Source organism: Schistocerca serialis, chromosome 5 (genome assembly GCF_023864345.2).
Source record: "Schistocerca serialis cubense isolate TAMUIC-IGC-003099 chromosome 5, iqSchSeri2.2, whole genome shotgun sequence".
Lineage (NCBI taxonomy): Eukaryota > Metazoa > Arthropoda > Insecta > Orthoptera > Acrididae > Schistocerca > Schistocerca serialis.
In genome coordinates, this window is record NC_064642.1 from 129,707,512 (window position 1) to 129,725,797 (window position 18,286).

Here is an 18,286-nt window from a genome sequence, read left to right on the forward strand (position 1 = left end):
ATAATGTCCATCATAAAATCTTTAAAATCAAAAACATCTAGTGGGTATGATGAAATATCAACAAAGCTAATTAAAGAATGTGATTCTGAGTTAAGTAACATATTAAGCCATCTGTATAACCAGTCGTTTATCAGTGGAATATTTCCTGAATGGTTAAAATATTCTGAAGTTAAGCCACTGTTTAAGAAGGGAGATAAAGAAATAGCATCAAATTTCCGTCCAATTTCACTTTTGCCTGCATTCTCAAAAATTTTAGAAAAAGTAATGTACAATCGGCTTTATAACCATCTTATCTCAAATAACATACTGTCAAAGTCACAGTTCGGACTTCTAAAGGATTCTGATATTGAGAAGGCTATCTACACTTACAGTGAAAATGTGCTTAATTCATTAGATAAAAAAGTGGAGGCAACTGGTATATTTTGTGATCTGTCAAAGGCATTTGACTGTGTAAATCACAATATACTTTTAAATAAATTAGAATATTATAGTGTAACAGGAAATGCTGCAAAATTGTTCAAATCTTATATCTCTGGCAGGAAACAAAGGGTGTTATTAGGAAAGAGACATGTATCAAGCTATCAGGCATCATCCAACTGGGAACTAATTACATGTGGGGTCCCACAAGGTTCCATTTTAGGGCCCCTACTTTTTCTTGTGTATATCAATGACCTTTCATCAGTAACATTACCAGATGCCAAGTTCATTTTGTTTGCCGATGATACAAACATTGCAATAAATAGCAAATCAAGTGTAGTCTTAGAAAGATCAGCTAATAAAATATTTGTGGACATTAATCACTGGTTCCTAGACAATTCCTTGTCACTGAACTTTGAAAAAACACACTACATGCAGTTCAGAACCTGTAAGGGGTGTCCCACAAGTATATGCCTAACATATGATGACAAGCAGATAGAAGAAGTGGACAGTGTTAAATTCTTGGGATTACAGCTTGATAATAAATTCATCTGGGAAAAGCACACCATAGAACTGCTGAAGTGTCTTAACAAATCTCTATTTGCAATGCAAATTGTGTCAGACATAGTGGATATAAAAATAAAAAAGCTGGCATACTATGATTACTTTCATTCCATAATGTCATATGGGATTATTTTTTGGGGTAATTCATCAAGCCAAGCTAAAGTTTTCCAGGCACAAAAACGTGCAGTAAGAGTTATATGTGGTGTGAACTCAAGAACATCCTGCAGAAACCTGTTTAGGGAACTAGGGATACTAACTACTGCTTCCCAATATATTTATTCTTTAGTGAAATTTGTCATTAAAAATATATCACTCTTTCAAACCAACAGCTCAATTCATGGAATCAATACTAGAAATAAGAATAATCTTCACAAGGATTTAAAGTCACTTAGTCTTGTACAAAAAGGTGTGCATTATTCAGGAACACACATTTTCAATAACTTGCCAGCAGCCATAAAAAGCTTAACAACCAATGAAATTCAGTTTAAGAGAAGCCTAAAGGCTTTATTGGTGGCCAATATCTTCTACTCCATTGATGAATTTCTCAGTAGAACCAACTGATTTGTTAGTATATTTATATAAGTACAATATAACTTCTGCACAATTTCAGTGCAGTAATGTGTTCATTGTAAATATTTTAGTAGTTGTATTACACGTTTATTACCTTATAAATAAATAAAAAACTTTTTTTTATTTTAAATACAGTGCATTAGTATTTGTAAAATGATTCTTTCATATAGTGTTCATTAAAGAATGACGATCATTCCACTTGGGACCTGTGGAATGGTACATTAGCTTATTTGTTGAGTTGTAAATATTTGTTGTGTATTGTTGTTTTTCTGGCAAGTTCTACATCCTGAAGGACCTCCTCACTATGGATCAATTGGAATGAAAGTAAATCTAATCTAATCTAACCTGAGTTGCATGGAAGATGGTACATTACATTGTACCAATTATTAGGGTTTCTTTCTGTTCCATTCACGTGTGGTGCATGGCAAGAATGATTGTTTGAATTCCTCAGTGCATGCAGTAATTACTCTAATCTTATCCTCATGATCCCTATGTGAGTGATACATAGCAGGTTTTAGTACATCCCTAGAGTAATCCTTTAAAGCCGTTTCTTGAAACTTTGTTAATAGACTTTCTTGGGATACTTTATATTTGTCTTCAAGAGTCTGCCAGCCCAGTTCCTTCAGTATCTCTATGACACTCTCTCATGGATCAAACAAATCTGTGACCCTTCATGCTGCCCTTCTCTGTATACATTCAATACCCTCTGTTAGTATTATTTGGTACAGGTCCCACACATCTGATCAATATTGTAGATTGGGTTGCACGAGTGATTTGTAAGCAATCTCCATTGTAGACTGATTTCACTTCCCCTAGTATTTCACAACTAAACCAAAGTCTACCACCTGCTTTACTCATGACTGAGCCTATGTGATCATACCATTCATACCTCTACAAAGTGTTACACCCAAGTTTTGTATAAGTTGGCCAGATCCAACAGTGATTCACTATGTTTTTCGTTTTGTGAAGTGCAAAATTTTACATTTCTGAACATTTAGAGCAAGGTGCCAATCTTTGCAACATGTTGAAATCTTATACAGATCTCACTGAATATTTATGCAGCTTCTCTCATAGTACTTCAGTATAGATAACTACAGCATCTGCAAAAAGCCTGATTTTATTACTAATATTGTCTGCTAGGTCACTAACATACAACATGAACAATCAAGGGTCCCAACATACTTCCCAGTATCTGTATTTTATGTATTTATTTGTTGATAACATTCATGTGATTTGAAGTCAATCAACATGCAGAATGCTCACTTCCCATAAAATGAATTTGTTACACCATAACATTTTATTTTGTCTATGACAGGCTGTCTTAATAGGGCATATGTGTGGAACCAAAGGATAGAAAAGGGTCAAACACAGCAATGAGCAGGATAATGTAATCTGACTATGCACTGCATTAACTGTATTCCATGGACCCTGCAAAGAGCAGTCTCTGGGATATAGAAAGAATGCAAATGCATACATATAATTTTATTTAAGTACAGTATAATGAAATAACCTAACATTATGAAGGACCATTGTATTACAGTAATAATTACAGATATAAAGTGACAAAAATATTATATTTAAGAGTATCTGTGAAGATACTGTGAGTAGAAGGAATTGTCCATCCAATAGTTTTTTATATTGTTACATTCCATCCTGGATTTTCCATTGTTTAGTTCTTTATGGGAGATAGTCATAGAGTTGTTATTATAACCTCAAAAAACTAAAGTTACATAACAAATTATTTGTTTATTTGCAATTACATAATTGTGGTCCTGGTGCATGATGAAATCTCCATGTCACAGGACCATAGCACACCACTAGAAGAGGCTAAACAAAAAGGCATAGCCCACTAATAAACAGAGCACTGTGACTGCATTGGAAAGGGAACAATGCTACAACAATACATGCTGAGCCAGTGGAAGTAAATGGCAACAATACTCCATCATAAGTTCGCCAGACAAAAAAATTACGCTATGCAGTGCACATGGAACAGATGAATCATTAAGCCTTTACAGATGGCACAGTGTTCAAGCCACATGCTCAACATTACAACTTTAAAGATGGCACAGTGATCAAGTCATATACTCAACTATGCAAGCACAGCTCCATCAGCATAAGGAATTAGTGATCAGTAACACATTTATGTTTCAAGCAGACATTGTACATAAACATGGGTAAAAGTAAGGACCTGACAGAGTGGCAAAAAGAGTCAATCATGTTTGAATAATACGAATATAAACATGACATGATATGTATATTCTTCTGTGTTTGCTGTTGTCTTCGTAGTTTATTAGGCAGACAGGATTTAAATGAGGTAGCAGCAAACACGAAAGAATACATGGCAAAATGTTTATATTCCTATTATAGTGAAGAGAATACTGCATGTGATTCACAATTCATAAAAGTTCATATTAGCAACCATCTCTTCCCATAGGTAGGAAAAAAACAGTGTGTGAAGTTGCTAGATTTATTGGTGTTTTACAGTGAACTGTTCAATATGTCTACAAGCAGTGGTGTAATACATGTGCCATGAAAAGCTAAGTCAGAATTGTGGGCGGAAAAAGATCATGAATGAGAGCAACTGGTCACGTGTTTAAAAGCTTGTGAATTAAAATCACTTCCAAACCTGATAGGAATTGCTGCAGGCAGTGAATGAAGGACCATCCCCACTTGTTGCTGAAAGAACATTGCAATGGGAACTGCATGCAATGACCACTTGGAGTTGGTCCCTCACAAGAGGCCAATGGCTCACACTGGTACGTAAAGCTGCAATTCTTCAGTGGGCTAAAAATCATTAACATGGACAGAAGCTGACTGATGAGATGTAATGTGGTCTGAAAAATCAAATTTTTGCCTATATTCAAATTACTCTTGTCACATGTTGTCAGGTGTACCAAAGGCCAAATGAAGCATTTCATCCTGAATGTGTGCAAGGTAAGGTTCAAACCAGAGGCGGAGTCTTTGACATTTTGGATGTGTTTTTTTAATCACGAATTGGGCCCACTCATTGAGGCGATCCCTAACAAGAATCAGCATGTTTATTTACCGTATTTACTCAAATCTAAGCCGCACTTTTTTTCCGGTTTTTGTAATCCAAAAAACCGCCTGCAGCTTAGAATCGAGTGCAAAGTAAGCGGAAGTTCTGAAAAATGCTGGTAGGTGCCGCCACAACTAACTTCTGCCATCGAATATATGTAGCGCTACACAGGCATGCTTTGCAGGCACAAAGATAATATACTGGCGCCAAAACCTCTGCATCAGTAAATAAATTAAAAAAAAGGTGGAAGATGAGCTTTTTTTCGACCACTGCATTTTCATACATTATCCAACGAAGTAAATACAAATTCCGCATTGTTAATCTTCGAATGTAGATGCATTTCAATGTACTACAAAAATCCGACTGGCAAGACTGTTTGGGATGTTTGTCAATATGGCCAACTCTACGTTCTGAATTTTTTTCCTACCTATGAGAAGAGATGGTTGCTAATATGAACTTTTATGAATTGTGAATCACATGCAGTATTCTCTTCACTATAATAGGAATATAAACATTTTGCCATGTATTCTTTCGTGTTTGCTGCTACCTCATTTAAATCCTGTCTGCCTAATAAACTACGAAGACAACAGCAAACACAGAAGAATATACATATCATGTCATGTTTATATTCGTATTATTCTTATCCCTAATAGTGATACAGTCAGAAATGAAGCACGGCAATTGACTAGACTTTTAAATCTAGGATGACTCTTATTTCTGTGCAGAATGTAATGTACTAAAGAGGCGTCTGCCAAGATTTTCAAACGGAGAAAAATTTTTGCGAAACTCTCGTTCAGAACATCATCTATCATACGCATTCTATTATTTGGTTCTTGTTGATCATTATCAAAGAAAGCAGCAGTGTAAGTAACAACAAATAGCAGTCTCTTGCGATTGTTTCACTAATGAGACGATTCCTCTCTTTTTTTTTAAATTGTAAGCGGCGGTAGCGTGCACAAAAGCAAGCCATGCCGCGAGCGGCGACAGGCTGTAAACACTCATTATCAGAATACGACAAACAATGCATGACACAGTACAGTTATGCATTTTCAGCTTAGAGTGACGTAAACACCTATAACAAAGAGAACGGCACTTATCAGATCAAATAAAAATAAGCAATCAATTCAAACCAGATGAAGCACGTGAAAAAGGAAGGGTACTCGTATAAATACGGACGGAGCGTATAAATACGGACGGAGCGCCTGACGCATAGCAATGGCTACCTGGTAAAGTTTAACTGCTAAGCTTACGACTCGAACCAAACTACTGTAGCTGTATAGTCATTCATTCGACCTAAATTGTGTCTCATATTACAATGGACCAACTTTGTTTCAATTTGGAGGTGCGGCCTAAAACTTTTCTCTCCCCTTGAATTTAGAGTCTCAAATTTCAGGTGCGGCTTAGATTCGGGAAAATTTTTTTTTCCTTGATTTCGAGTCTCATTTTTCAGGTGCGGCTTAGATTCGAGTAAATACGGTAAACATTCTAAATGGTCAATTGATGCATGATGAGTATGCTGTTGATACCCCTGTTTTTCAAGATGCCAACAACAGAGTTCACTGGGCTGGACTCATTTTCTGAATATTCCCTGACATGCCTCACAAGCAAATGAAATATCATAGAAACAATGATCACCTGAACACCACATGTAATGAGCTAAACAGTAAAATGATGTGCTCACATAAACCATATTTTAGCCTGTTCTTCAGTGATAGTAATGTGTGAGACACTACCATGGGCACTCCAGCTAGGCAGCCTGCAATGTTGGGCAGAGTAATGGATAGAAATAAGTTGTGATAAGCTGGGGATTTATTAGATACAACACATGATCTAGACACCAACATTCAGAGAGTAGTAAATTCACAATGCACAATCATCAAGTTTCCAGTAACTATTTCAGATTTCTATAGACACACATACAAACCACGTGTAGGGAGACTCAACAGGAACACATACATGCCTATGATATCTGGATCTCTGCATGTAGTATAAGAGAGATTCGTGTGGTAATGAACTCTAATAAGGACCTTCTTTGATTCAACACCAATGATGTTTAGATGTTTAGGGAGACTCAACTAGAGTACATACATGCCTATGATATTTGGATCTCTGCATGTGGCATAAAAGAGATTCATGTGGTAATGAACTCTAATGAAGACCTTCTTTGATTCCATGCCAATGATGTTTAGATGTTGTGATTGCAACATGAGGGGGATTCATACTGAAATCTCAAAGTCAGAATCATGTACAATTCTACAACCTCATAATTAGTACATTGTTGTGAACTAAATCAGAGGTGTAAAGTTCATTTATTTCATTTATGTCCATCTTAGTGTTGCAGTTTTCATAAACATTATTTGCACTTCTTCGCTTTCACTTGTTAATGTATTTCACCACACAGCAGAGATGCGATCAGCATCTCCACTATTTGGTGAGTGGCAACTTTCCTTTTCATAATATTGTTACATTCCATTGTGGATTTTTCATTAGTTAATGTATTTGTCAGTTCTGTATCATTTATTCCTGTTTTGAATACTCTGCAAGTAGCTGCTTCTTTTATGTTTTTCTTATTTCATCTATGCTCATTGTCATATTTTTAGTTTCATATTTTCCATAAAGATTCACTTATTACCAATACTTTTATTTTTGGCCTTCATGATCTAAATCAAAGTGATATAGAATACTGACCTCTAAATGTGAGGGATTATACAAAATTGTGATGTGAAGTGGCCTTCCACTGATGTTTAAGTCCACAGAAGACACTGCAAAGAATTTTACTACAATGAATATTTTTTGCTATGTATTTTAAAGCAAAACATAAATAAGACTAAATCTGAGACAATGAACTAAAAATGAATTTTTTTAAACTTATTAGTCACCTGATTAAAAAGTAACTTAAATCGATCTGTAAGAGACTTCAGGCTCTCTGACCATGCTTTATCCAGAACATCTGTTTTCAAGTTTGTATTGACTGTCATTCACAGATAATTGCAGAAAGTTTAACATATCATACAATGTAAAAGTGAGATACAACTTTGCATTTATGTTTCTCACATTAATAATTAATTTAAATCAGGGCACTTCACTGCTCTACAACATACTGGGAATACCAACAATATGTTTCCAGTTTACACAAATGCAAATTGATTTATACCCTAATGTAGTAAAGATACTAATGTCAATATCAACCAAAGTGAACTCTAATAATTGCGTTATTAATAAATCTCCAATTTATGAATGGTAAGCTTTGCTAAGATTTATGTGGCATAGATACCATCAGTACCACAATTACAAGCTGTGTGAGGAACTAAAGCATGTCCCATAAAGAATGCAACTCTTGCAAATGCCTGCCATTTCTGTTCTAGCAAGTGGGCAGCTCTGAACATTCCATGATTCTCATCTGTCTTATTTGTGGTTAGTAATTCAGTGCTTCATGACAAAACATAAGTTTTCATACTGAAAACTTATTACAAATGTAGTGATGTTGTGCATAGACTGTTTGCAAACTCTGTGAAATGCTTGGTCTTTGTAATACATTAAATAAGTTGGCTATGATGAGAATGACTGCTAAATTTTAGAAAACCTGTTTGGCTGTGGACATTAAATCCTCAGGGCATCCTTGTGTTAGTTGTTCTACAGAAAACATTGCCATCATGAGCGATAACATCGCTGCAAGTCCTATTCACTGATATTCACAACAACTGGATATTCCCTGAACCAGAATACAATGACTTATGAAACAAGATCTGCACCTTTGAGTGTATAAAATCCAACTAACACTAGAACTAAAGCCAAAAGATATCAAAGATCACCAAGGATTAGCCCATTGGGTGCTTGCAAAACGAATAACAGACAACAGTTCTATCACCAAAAAAATGCTCACTTATAAGAAGCACTTTCTGTTGAACAGCTTCATGAACAAGCTAAATTACAGGATATGGCACAGAAAACTACCAAGTAGCTATAGAGAAGCCATTACATCCACAATGAATGACTGGATGTCATGGCATTTTGGTTGTTGGTGGTAATTGTGCTGTAATTCCTCAAAGACAGTACTGAAAATGCATTTGCACCGGGTGGAAAATGCTACTGCAATATGTTAAGAGAGTATTTATGGTCTGAACTCAATCATGTGAATGCTGCAAGGTTTGCTTTCAACAAGACTGATTACAATAATGGACTTGTTATGAGAGAAGTTAACTGGACAAGTCATTTCTCACAATTGTGATGTAAATTGGCTACCCAGATATTGTGATACGACACCATGTGATTTCATTCTGTGGGGTATTTGAAATCTCATGGGTATTCAACAAACCACATTCATTTCCAAAACTCAAGACTGAGTGTGCAAGGCTGAGAGGTGCAAATATGAGGAAAAGCAAGGGAAAATTTCATTGAAAGAAATGAGCTTGACCTGCACAGTTATGGAGGGCATCTGAGTAATATCATATTTCATACAAAATCACAAATAGCACACAGTGCAATAACAAGTAAATTACTTAATTCTGTCAATAAACATGTACATTATGAGGCAATAAAAAACTGTATTCTTTATGGAACACCCATTAATTGCTGAAGTAATATTCATGATCATTTGACATATGTTGCAGTAAATACGAGTACCTGAACCAGTGAAGTGAATCGGATTTCAAAAATGAGTATACTAGGCCTACTGTGAGATGTAGTGACTGCAAGCAACCATGTATTTAATCTAATTACTATCATGGTAATTAATATTCAGTCAAATTTTGTGACAGGCATAACTGAAGGTTGGCTACCAGAGAATAAGAATACTTTGTACCAGAAACTAGTGCCATTTCTTCGCCACAGCGCTAGAATAATGCAAGTACAAGTAGTGAAGCACCGTGTGATTAAAGTGAGTATTAAAAGTGCACCGAGTGAAAGTAGTAAATGAACTGTGGCTAATTTTATTAATGGGAAAGGACCTGTTAAGCTGGGGAAAAGATAGTGGATATAAATACAGAAAAGAGACAATATAAACTTGAGACTCTCTAGAATGGAAAATGTAAGTGGTGATGACAACTCAAATCATCAATTTTAAGTAATGTTATCACAGGGAAGGACAGCTAGTTTAATATAGTGTTAATGGAGATACTGCTAATAGATTCAATAATGCCCGGCATTATAGAGAGTCTGGAACTAGACAGCATTGAAGCTTTCATAAAAGGTCCCACATTCTGAGTTATGCAAATGTTTGCTATGGGCAAAACCATAACTATGGAACAAGGGAACATTAGTTAGGAGGTAATGTAAAGATAACAACTACAGTAGCATCAGTGAGGAGAGTAGTGGTAGTTGTGAGACTTTAACCAATTTGAAAGTTTGTAGTATCAATGGCATTAAAGTCAGAATACAAGAAGACGTCACACAGCAAAAGCACATGGGAGAAAATAACAAACAGTAGACAAAGAAATTGATGAAAGACAAAATGTAGAAGAAAAACAGAGTAGGGAAATTACTTTTCAAAAGGAATAGAAACAATAAAAACAAGAATAAACAGAGAGAAGAACAGGACAATTGTCTCAAGACAAAATGCTTTACTTTCAGTACTCAAACGCAATTTGATATTGTCTGTCTAATGTTTAATATTTTTTCTAATTTATGATGAAGCAGGCACTCATGGCAGGACATAAAGTATAAGATGGCCAAAGATATTGGCATTGATTGCACTGAATATGAAATATTTACACATGACAACTCCAAAGTTTATGTACAACGCAGTGGAGTATGTATTGATTTTTAGTTGTAAGGAGGAGATGATATTGCTTACTTGCATATTATTAGCTCATATAAAAATAGAATCTTTTTCAATATGATGCAAACTTTAAAATAAACTAACAGCACCATGAAATGGATAGATTTTGCTGATTCCAGTCCACTTTGCATTTAAATGTGGAATTGAAGTAAGTGATACCACTGACATCACACTCCAAGACAGCAGCCACTTGACCTTGAAAAGTGCAAGCTATCATGTGGATTGCCTACATGCCAGGGGGAATTACATCATCAATTACCTTGAATGCATGATGTCATCAAGAAGATGTTTTGCAGGAAATTAAGAATGAAAAATGGCAGACTGTGGGATACTTAAAAATGGAAGATGGCAAGAAATTTAAATATTAAAGGTGGATAAATGATTTTTAAATCCAAGATGGTGGAAATAGCCCAATTGTACTTTGCACTACCCCACCCTCCCCTCTCCTACCATCAGACCCTAGTTCTTTTAATAATATTAAAATGAAACAGCCAGTCACATGCTCTAAAATATTGAAATGCTCTGAATGTTTTCAGCCACATTCAAAAAATTTCACAAAGCACCACTTACAAACATGTAAAGTTCATTTTTTGTACCTTATATGGTGTAAGGCTCAAAAAAGCCTCACCTTAATTATTTTCCAGATCTAAATTGTTCTATAATGGTTGCCAAGTGTCACAAAGCAAGCAGACAGGGATTGGCAAGGCTGAGCTAACTGACTGAGCATTTTGATTATATGACAGGTCTTGTCTTGCTGCAATACGTTTCACACTGCTCACTATAACATGACACACACATTGTATTGCAAACCACCCATGGGGACCACTACTAATCTAACTTACAGCTTAAAGTGTGATTGTTGGCATCTTGCCAAAGCCTGCCTATCTTATAACACTTCATAAGCACCATAGAACAGTTTATATGTGGAAAATAATTAATTTGAGGCTCTGTTGTGTCTTATACCATCTATGAGATAAAAAGCAACTTTGCACATAAGTAAGTGGTACTTTACATATTGTTTTGGATGTTTTTTGAATGTGGTGCAAAACATTCATGTATGATACTTTTGCGCATGTCCAAGATGACTACATTGTGATTAGCTGTTTCATTTTAATAGTCTGTAAAGTACTTTTAAATGAAAAAAATGATGCAAATTACACCTTTTACATAATTTTTTGGAGCAAAAAATTCAGAGCAGAGCCAAAAATATTGTGATTCACATCTTTTATGCAATTTCATCTACTTTTGAGCAGCCAAACTGACTGCAGTGTGGTATTTTTAAAAGAGTAAATCACCACTTGACTTTGTATTATTATATTTACCTTTTGTACTATACACATTTTGGCTTTTATACCATTATCGACTACAATGCTACAAGTTGTTAAACCATTATTAATAATGATGTAACAACTTTTAGTATTGAACCCAATAATGGCATAAAAGCCAAAATCTGGATGTACAAAAAATAAACATAATAATACACATTCAAATAGTGATTTACTCTTTTAAAAAATGTTGTATAACTGTGGCTCAATGCCATCAAAAACTTTATATTGTGACAGCCTGTTTCATTTTAATGGTCTGTAAAATACTTTTAATTACAACAATACTGCAAGTTACATATTTTACGTGTTTTTTGGATTAATGCTTTTGGATGTAGCACAAAGAAAATTAATAGCACTTGGAGTCTTTTAACCCTTTCAGGTTCCTAAGAAAACTAAAGTGCTAGTGATTAAAATTTTTGTATCTCTGTGGTAATTGGAGGTTTTATAAACAAAATTTGTTATTATTTCAAACATTTTTATTTGTACTGCTAAAAAAAAAGCTGGGACGTATTTGTCCCTGTGGTCCTTAAAGGACAGTTACAAAACACATTACACTTAATACATCGAAAAATTACACAGGCTGTGTATATGTTGTCTATTTGATGTGAAATTCTGCAAAACGGTTTCTGCTTGAAGTAAAGTATAAATTAACACCACACTGTTCACAAATATTGTAAGTGCGGTTTTCAACACACTTTGAAGCGCAATGAACACATCTCTTCCTTACGTCTGATTTTATCATTCGGTGCTCTGGACTCTTTGGATTGCAACTGGTCTGCAACATTCTTGATGTTTTCACTACTGTTGATAAATTCCTTTGTCGACTTGAATAATTTCCAATTAGATTTTATCACAATGCATTGTCTGAACTCTAGGGATGATAGTGTTGATTTGAATCCTGATTCTCCTGCAAATTTTGAATATATTACATATGCATTGTTTACACAATGTCAAGTAGATCAAAGAAAATTCTCAGGTAATACTTAATCTCTGCCTTCCGTCAATCTCATAAGTCACTTTCTTCTGGTCCATAAGGTCCACCCCTCCCATCCACTTGTTGTACTTTCTTATCATAAGAGGACACTGAACATTTATCTTTTCAGAAGAACCAGACTGACGTCTCTTCAATGTTGTACATGGTATTGGGGAAATGAAATTAATCAGTAGAAAAACTGGCTTGTTATCCATCCATTTGAGGATTGTCAGACCATTGCTACTGAGACTGTATTAATCACCTCTTTTCATTTCCTTTTCTGGAGGGAATATCTTTGGGATGTTTTCACGATTGGTTCCACTGTTCCACATGATCTGATATTTTGTAAACCAAGGTAATACTGCAAAGCTGGAGAGTTAAAAAAAGTTATCTATGTAAATTTCACATTCCAGTCAGGATAGTGATTTTGTCCATTGCAGAACTACTGACTCACCAAGCCCTACTTCAGGACCTGAGTTCTTTTTGGCCAGTGTATGAATCACACTCAAATAGGTAGCCAGTTTCCGAATCACATCTGCACCACATTTTGAAACCGCATTTGACTGGCTTATTTTTGACATACTGTCGCATAATATTATGTCCTTTGAATCTGATCATATGCTCATCTACAGATTGAGACCTAGTTGCACTAAGAGATTCCTGGAAGGTTTTGTTCAAATGGGTAATTACAGGTCTCACTTTGTATGTGCGGTCTTCCTTTATTGACTGATCTGCATTGTTGGAAAAATGTAAGTACTTTCAAATCACTTCAATCCGATGTAGTGGCATAATCTGAGCTATATAAGGAACATCTAAATCGGGTTCAGTTGCCCAGTAGCTTCTAAATGTAGGTAAAATTGGTACCCCATTACCAGGTTCATACCAAGAAATGCCTTGATTTCATCTTCATTTGTGCTGAATGCGTTGCCTGATTGTTCTGCATGCCGAATACTTTCAGGAATTAATATATCATGCACCAAATCTTTTAGGCCAATAGTAGAAAAAAAATTTCAAATGGCTGTGGCATTTCACGATTTTCACTGACACTAAACAAAAGCACTTTCCCAAATTCATGATTCATGTTATCACTGAACTGTCTTGGTTGGTAAGTTCTGGACCATTTAAATTCTAGCAAATCTGGAAGGGAATCAGGTACCCCAGCATTTGGTTCTGATATTTCGTCTGTATGCCTTCTTTTGCTAGGTGGGCTAAGTATTTCTTTTTCAGGATCTTCTGTAATAACATGTTCTCTTTCATCTTCCATATCTCCTTCAAGAAAATTTTTTTATCTTCTTCATCCAGTAACAGATTATCTTCGTCATCACTACTGCAAGCCTCCAAAATCTGCATAACACTTTCATCAGTGATGAAAAATTCTCTTTTTCTGGAGCACATGACCTAAAAGCCGATTTGAAATTATACTAGTACAATTTTTTTCAGTTTAATTAATAAAATGAAAGATAATATATTTTCAACTGAATTTTATATACCATTCTGCTCGTTTTGTTTTACGTAATAGTAACGATTTCATGACATTCAAAAACAAGTACACAAATTACCATTGTGGTACATTGGGACAACTATGCCCCAAAGAATGAAAATAAAGATTTCCACTGATGAAATGCAGTTATTTTCTAAATGAATGGTCTAAAGTAAAAGAGAAACTTACTTGAATATACTTTCAAGCTTTGACAGTAAGGCAGAGAACACAATATGCACACAAGAAGTGAATAAATTTGTGTGTCTGCTCGAAGTGAGAATCACCAACAATAACCGACGACTAATGGTAGTTATAGTAATTGTTGCCACCAAAGATGTACAATATTAAAGAAAACAAATATCTCTGCTTCAAGTAGAGCATCTGTAGCACATCAACTGTAATTACAGTCCAATTAGTAAGGTGATTTATACGTGGGACAAATGTGTCCCATGTACGTGAAAGGGTTAAGGAAAGCTACTGGTGAAATTTGAACCTGGTCATAAAAAAATTGCAGTGGGCCAAAAATTCGATTCATGACATATCTTGCCATGCCAAATTCAGTGGGTAAATTCAATCTGATAAACAATTTGTTCATACTTTTTGATCTTTGAGTTTTGAAAAAAAAAAAAGAAAAACATTTTTTTCAAATACATACAGGGAGTTCTTAGTTGTCAAGGAAGGTATTCACAAAAAAATGTTTCAGCCAAAAATGATAAAAATTGATGGAGTAGTAACATTTTTTTATTGCAACCATTTCGATTTTTGCAAAAAAGTTGAAGTATAGTTAGTTTTCTACCATTAGATAGATATGTACAGTGCAGAAATTAAATTGAAACATTAATTTCATATTCTGTATATGTGCATAATCTATACGTACATCCGTAATTGTCTATGTATGTGTGCCTAATTACTTTTTTTTTCAGACATATGGATTTATGTTCATGGCAGACTCAATTGTGAACTGGAAAGTAAACATCCCTGATGGTGCCTGGTTCAGGATGGGTGGCAGCCTGGTGTGAGGTACTTAGGGTGAGCAGGTAATGAACATTGAACACAGTTCAGTTACTTTACATAACGTTATTCATACCATGATACATACATATACTATAGCAGTAATGCCCCTGCATTCTACCAACCATAACACTATGTGGTAGCCTGGCGATTGATGACAGTTCGACACCTGGCAGCCAGAAAAGACCCACTTTTATTCCATGCGACCAGCTATACCCGTGGACGATGACACACCTGTGCGGATGCAGTGCAGATGGGAATATGTGACATAAAATGTAAATTGAAAATAAAGAATGCAATTTTATACACCTACATGGATACCCTGCAAATCACATTTAAGTGCCTGGCAGAGGGTTCATCGAACCATATTGGGTGAAACATCGCATAATGTTGTAGTAATGCTATTTTATGTTAAGAATTGTAGATTGTTGTTTTGAAAAAGATCAAAATGCTCAAAAAGAAAAATTGTTATTCCTTTGTCAATTTTAAACATTTTTTTCCTCAAAACATTTTTGTGAATACATTTCATGATAACCAATAACTCCACAAATGGGTTTCAGAAAATATTCATTTTCTTCAAAAACCTAAAATTCAAAAGTGATGAAAAATTTTGTTTAGCAAATTGGATTTACCCACTGAATTCTGCATGCCAAAATATGTTATGAAACAAATCTTCAGTCCCTTGCATTTTTTTTCCAACCTGGGTGAAATTTCTCTGGTACCTACCCTTAAGCACATCAAATATATCTACATTGTAACTGGTTGTTTCATTTTATGTCAATGATAAAATCCCCTACAGTTGTAAAAATTATTTATTTCTAAAAGGGAAAGCTCTACCCAGTTTCAGGACATATGTCCCATCTTCAAGGCATATTAAAATGCGAGTCCACAAAGGATGCATAACTAAGGTTAAATCAGATTAAAATATGTTAAAATAGTGCAGCCCTAGTACGTGGTATGAAAGAGAATATCCTCTTCTAGGTCTCACATTTTAATTTGACATGAGCAGTCTACTCACCAATGTTACTGTTACATGAGCGCTTTCACCAGAATTTCAATTTTGGTTTGTGTTTTGTATTGGTCTGATAGCTGTCTATGTAGCACTGTGTACAAAAGACCATCTATAAGTCTTCATGCAAGTCCACAGTGGTGCGCCCATTAGCCTGGACCATTGTCCTCCACTGCAAGAGGCTTTCTGCCACTCTTGCACGTCATACACCAAGAATGTACTGTTTTAACATATTTCAACCTATTTCAAACCTAGTTACGCATCCTTCATGAACTCACATTTTAACATGCACTTAAAAATGGGACATATGTCCTGAAACCAGATACTGCTTTCCTCTTTAGAAATAACTAATTCTTACAACTGTAGCAGATTTTATCATTGACAACGAATAACAGTTGTGGAAGTCCCATGAAGAGAAACATGTGTTTAATTTAATGGTCTGTAAAGTATTAGGCTCTGACTGGAGGAGAGGGAAGGGGAGGAGAAATGTTACAAAGCACACCTACACTAGTTCCATCATTTAATATTTTATTTACTTTTTTAAATTTATCCTCCATAAAACTTTATTAAATTTCCTATCATCAGCCATCTTTAATTTTTAAATTTCCCACTCTCTTCAATTTTTCAATTTCGTGCTATCTACCATCTTGATGATGTCATGCTTTCAAGGTCACTGATGGAGTCTTTGCCCCTGGCATGTAGGCAACAAACACTGACCCTTGCAGTTTTCAAGGTCAAAAGGCCACCGTTTTGGACTGTAATGTCAATGGTATCACATATATCAATATTGCATTTAAGTGCAAAATGGGCTGGAATTGGATTAGCCTTTCCTACTGGAGAGATTGCTACTCACCAGACAGAGTAAGCAGGGAGTAACAGACAGGCACACTGAAAAGAGACTTCTACATATTATCAACTAATAGACTCAGTTCTTTGTCAGATGCACAAAACATGTGCACATCCCCAAGCCTTACACATGCACATATGGCCACTGTTGCCTCCAGATGCTAAGGCCTGAATGTGATTTTTTTCTATAGTGATCAGTGCCAATGCCAGCACACTGGCATAGTACTTTCCACCACTCTAACTTTGTTAGTAAGAATTGTGGTATACTGAACATGTTATCACTCCTTGGAGTATTATGATGTCATCTTCTGAGATAACACAGAAAAGACCAGTAGCATAATAATTCTGTGAAAAGAGGCAGTAATGCACACCATTGGTGATTTGTTCATCAACCTGAAAGTTGGTGTGATGCACCTCTCCATTTCTGGCAGTCGCCATCTTACCCCTTTGGTTCTACATAACTGTTGCATCCTACACCATTTCTGATTTGCCTTATGTATTCATATCTTGACCTGCTCCTGTGATCCTGTCCCTCTAGTGTCCATTCACTTTTGTTTTCAGCAGTGAGTATTGATGTAATATGTGCCCAACCATTCTATCTTTCCATTTTATTGTGTTCTTTATTAGATTGTTTTCTCATTGAATCACTGCAGGACATCTTCATCCCTTTCTCAATCAATCCATTTGATCTTTAATAGCCTCCTACAACAACACATTTTGCAGGTTTCTAATTGTTTCATTTCTGTCTTTCTCATTGTCCATGTTCACACCATTACACAGTCTTTGAATGTTAGTATCTCTTTTTATAGGAAGTCATTTTGCCTTGTACAAATATTGCCACAATATCTGTCTTGCTTCATCCTTCTGCTGTTGAGGTAACAAAATGTGTCCACATTTAACATTTAGCTACAAGCATGTCAACCTGTTGTGCACACTAATAACTTAGATTTCTTTTTGTTACACATGTGTTCCAATTATGAACTTACAAAAGTTCCATTTCGTTAAGTATCTAACTCATTTCCTGTTCACTTTCACTTAGCACTGCCATCTCAACAGCAGAGTGAAGCATGTTGATTCTCAGTCTATGAAAAACAACTTCGACATTGAGATGGTCCTTTACTGTCTTCATAGCCTCTTCAAAATACAAATTAAATACCAGTGCTGAAAATGAGCAACCCTTACTTATACTTTTCCTGGATTCAGTCTCTTGTATCATTCTATCACTGCTGAATACTTCAGTATTCATCACAATATGAGAGTGGATTGTTCTTCCATAGT

The 18,286-nt window shown here is 35.4% G+C and overlaps 1 protein-coding gene across 1 annotated transcript in view; it reads right to left on the reverse strand.

Moving 5' to 3' along the window:
* LOC126481579 (probable 2-oxoglutarate dehydrogenase E1 component DHKTD1 homolog, mitochondrial) overlaps window positions 1-18,286 on the reverse strand; it is a 335,870-nt gene that overhangs the window by 219,828 nt on the left and 97,756 nt on the right. Inside the window, exon 6 of the mRNA XM_050105438.1 lies at window positions 7,277-7,350. Within this exon, the coding sequence (XP_049961395.1) occupies window positions 7,277-7,350 (74 nt within the window). The remainder of the gene's footprint in view (window positions 1-7,276; window positions 7,351-18,286) is intronic.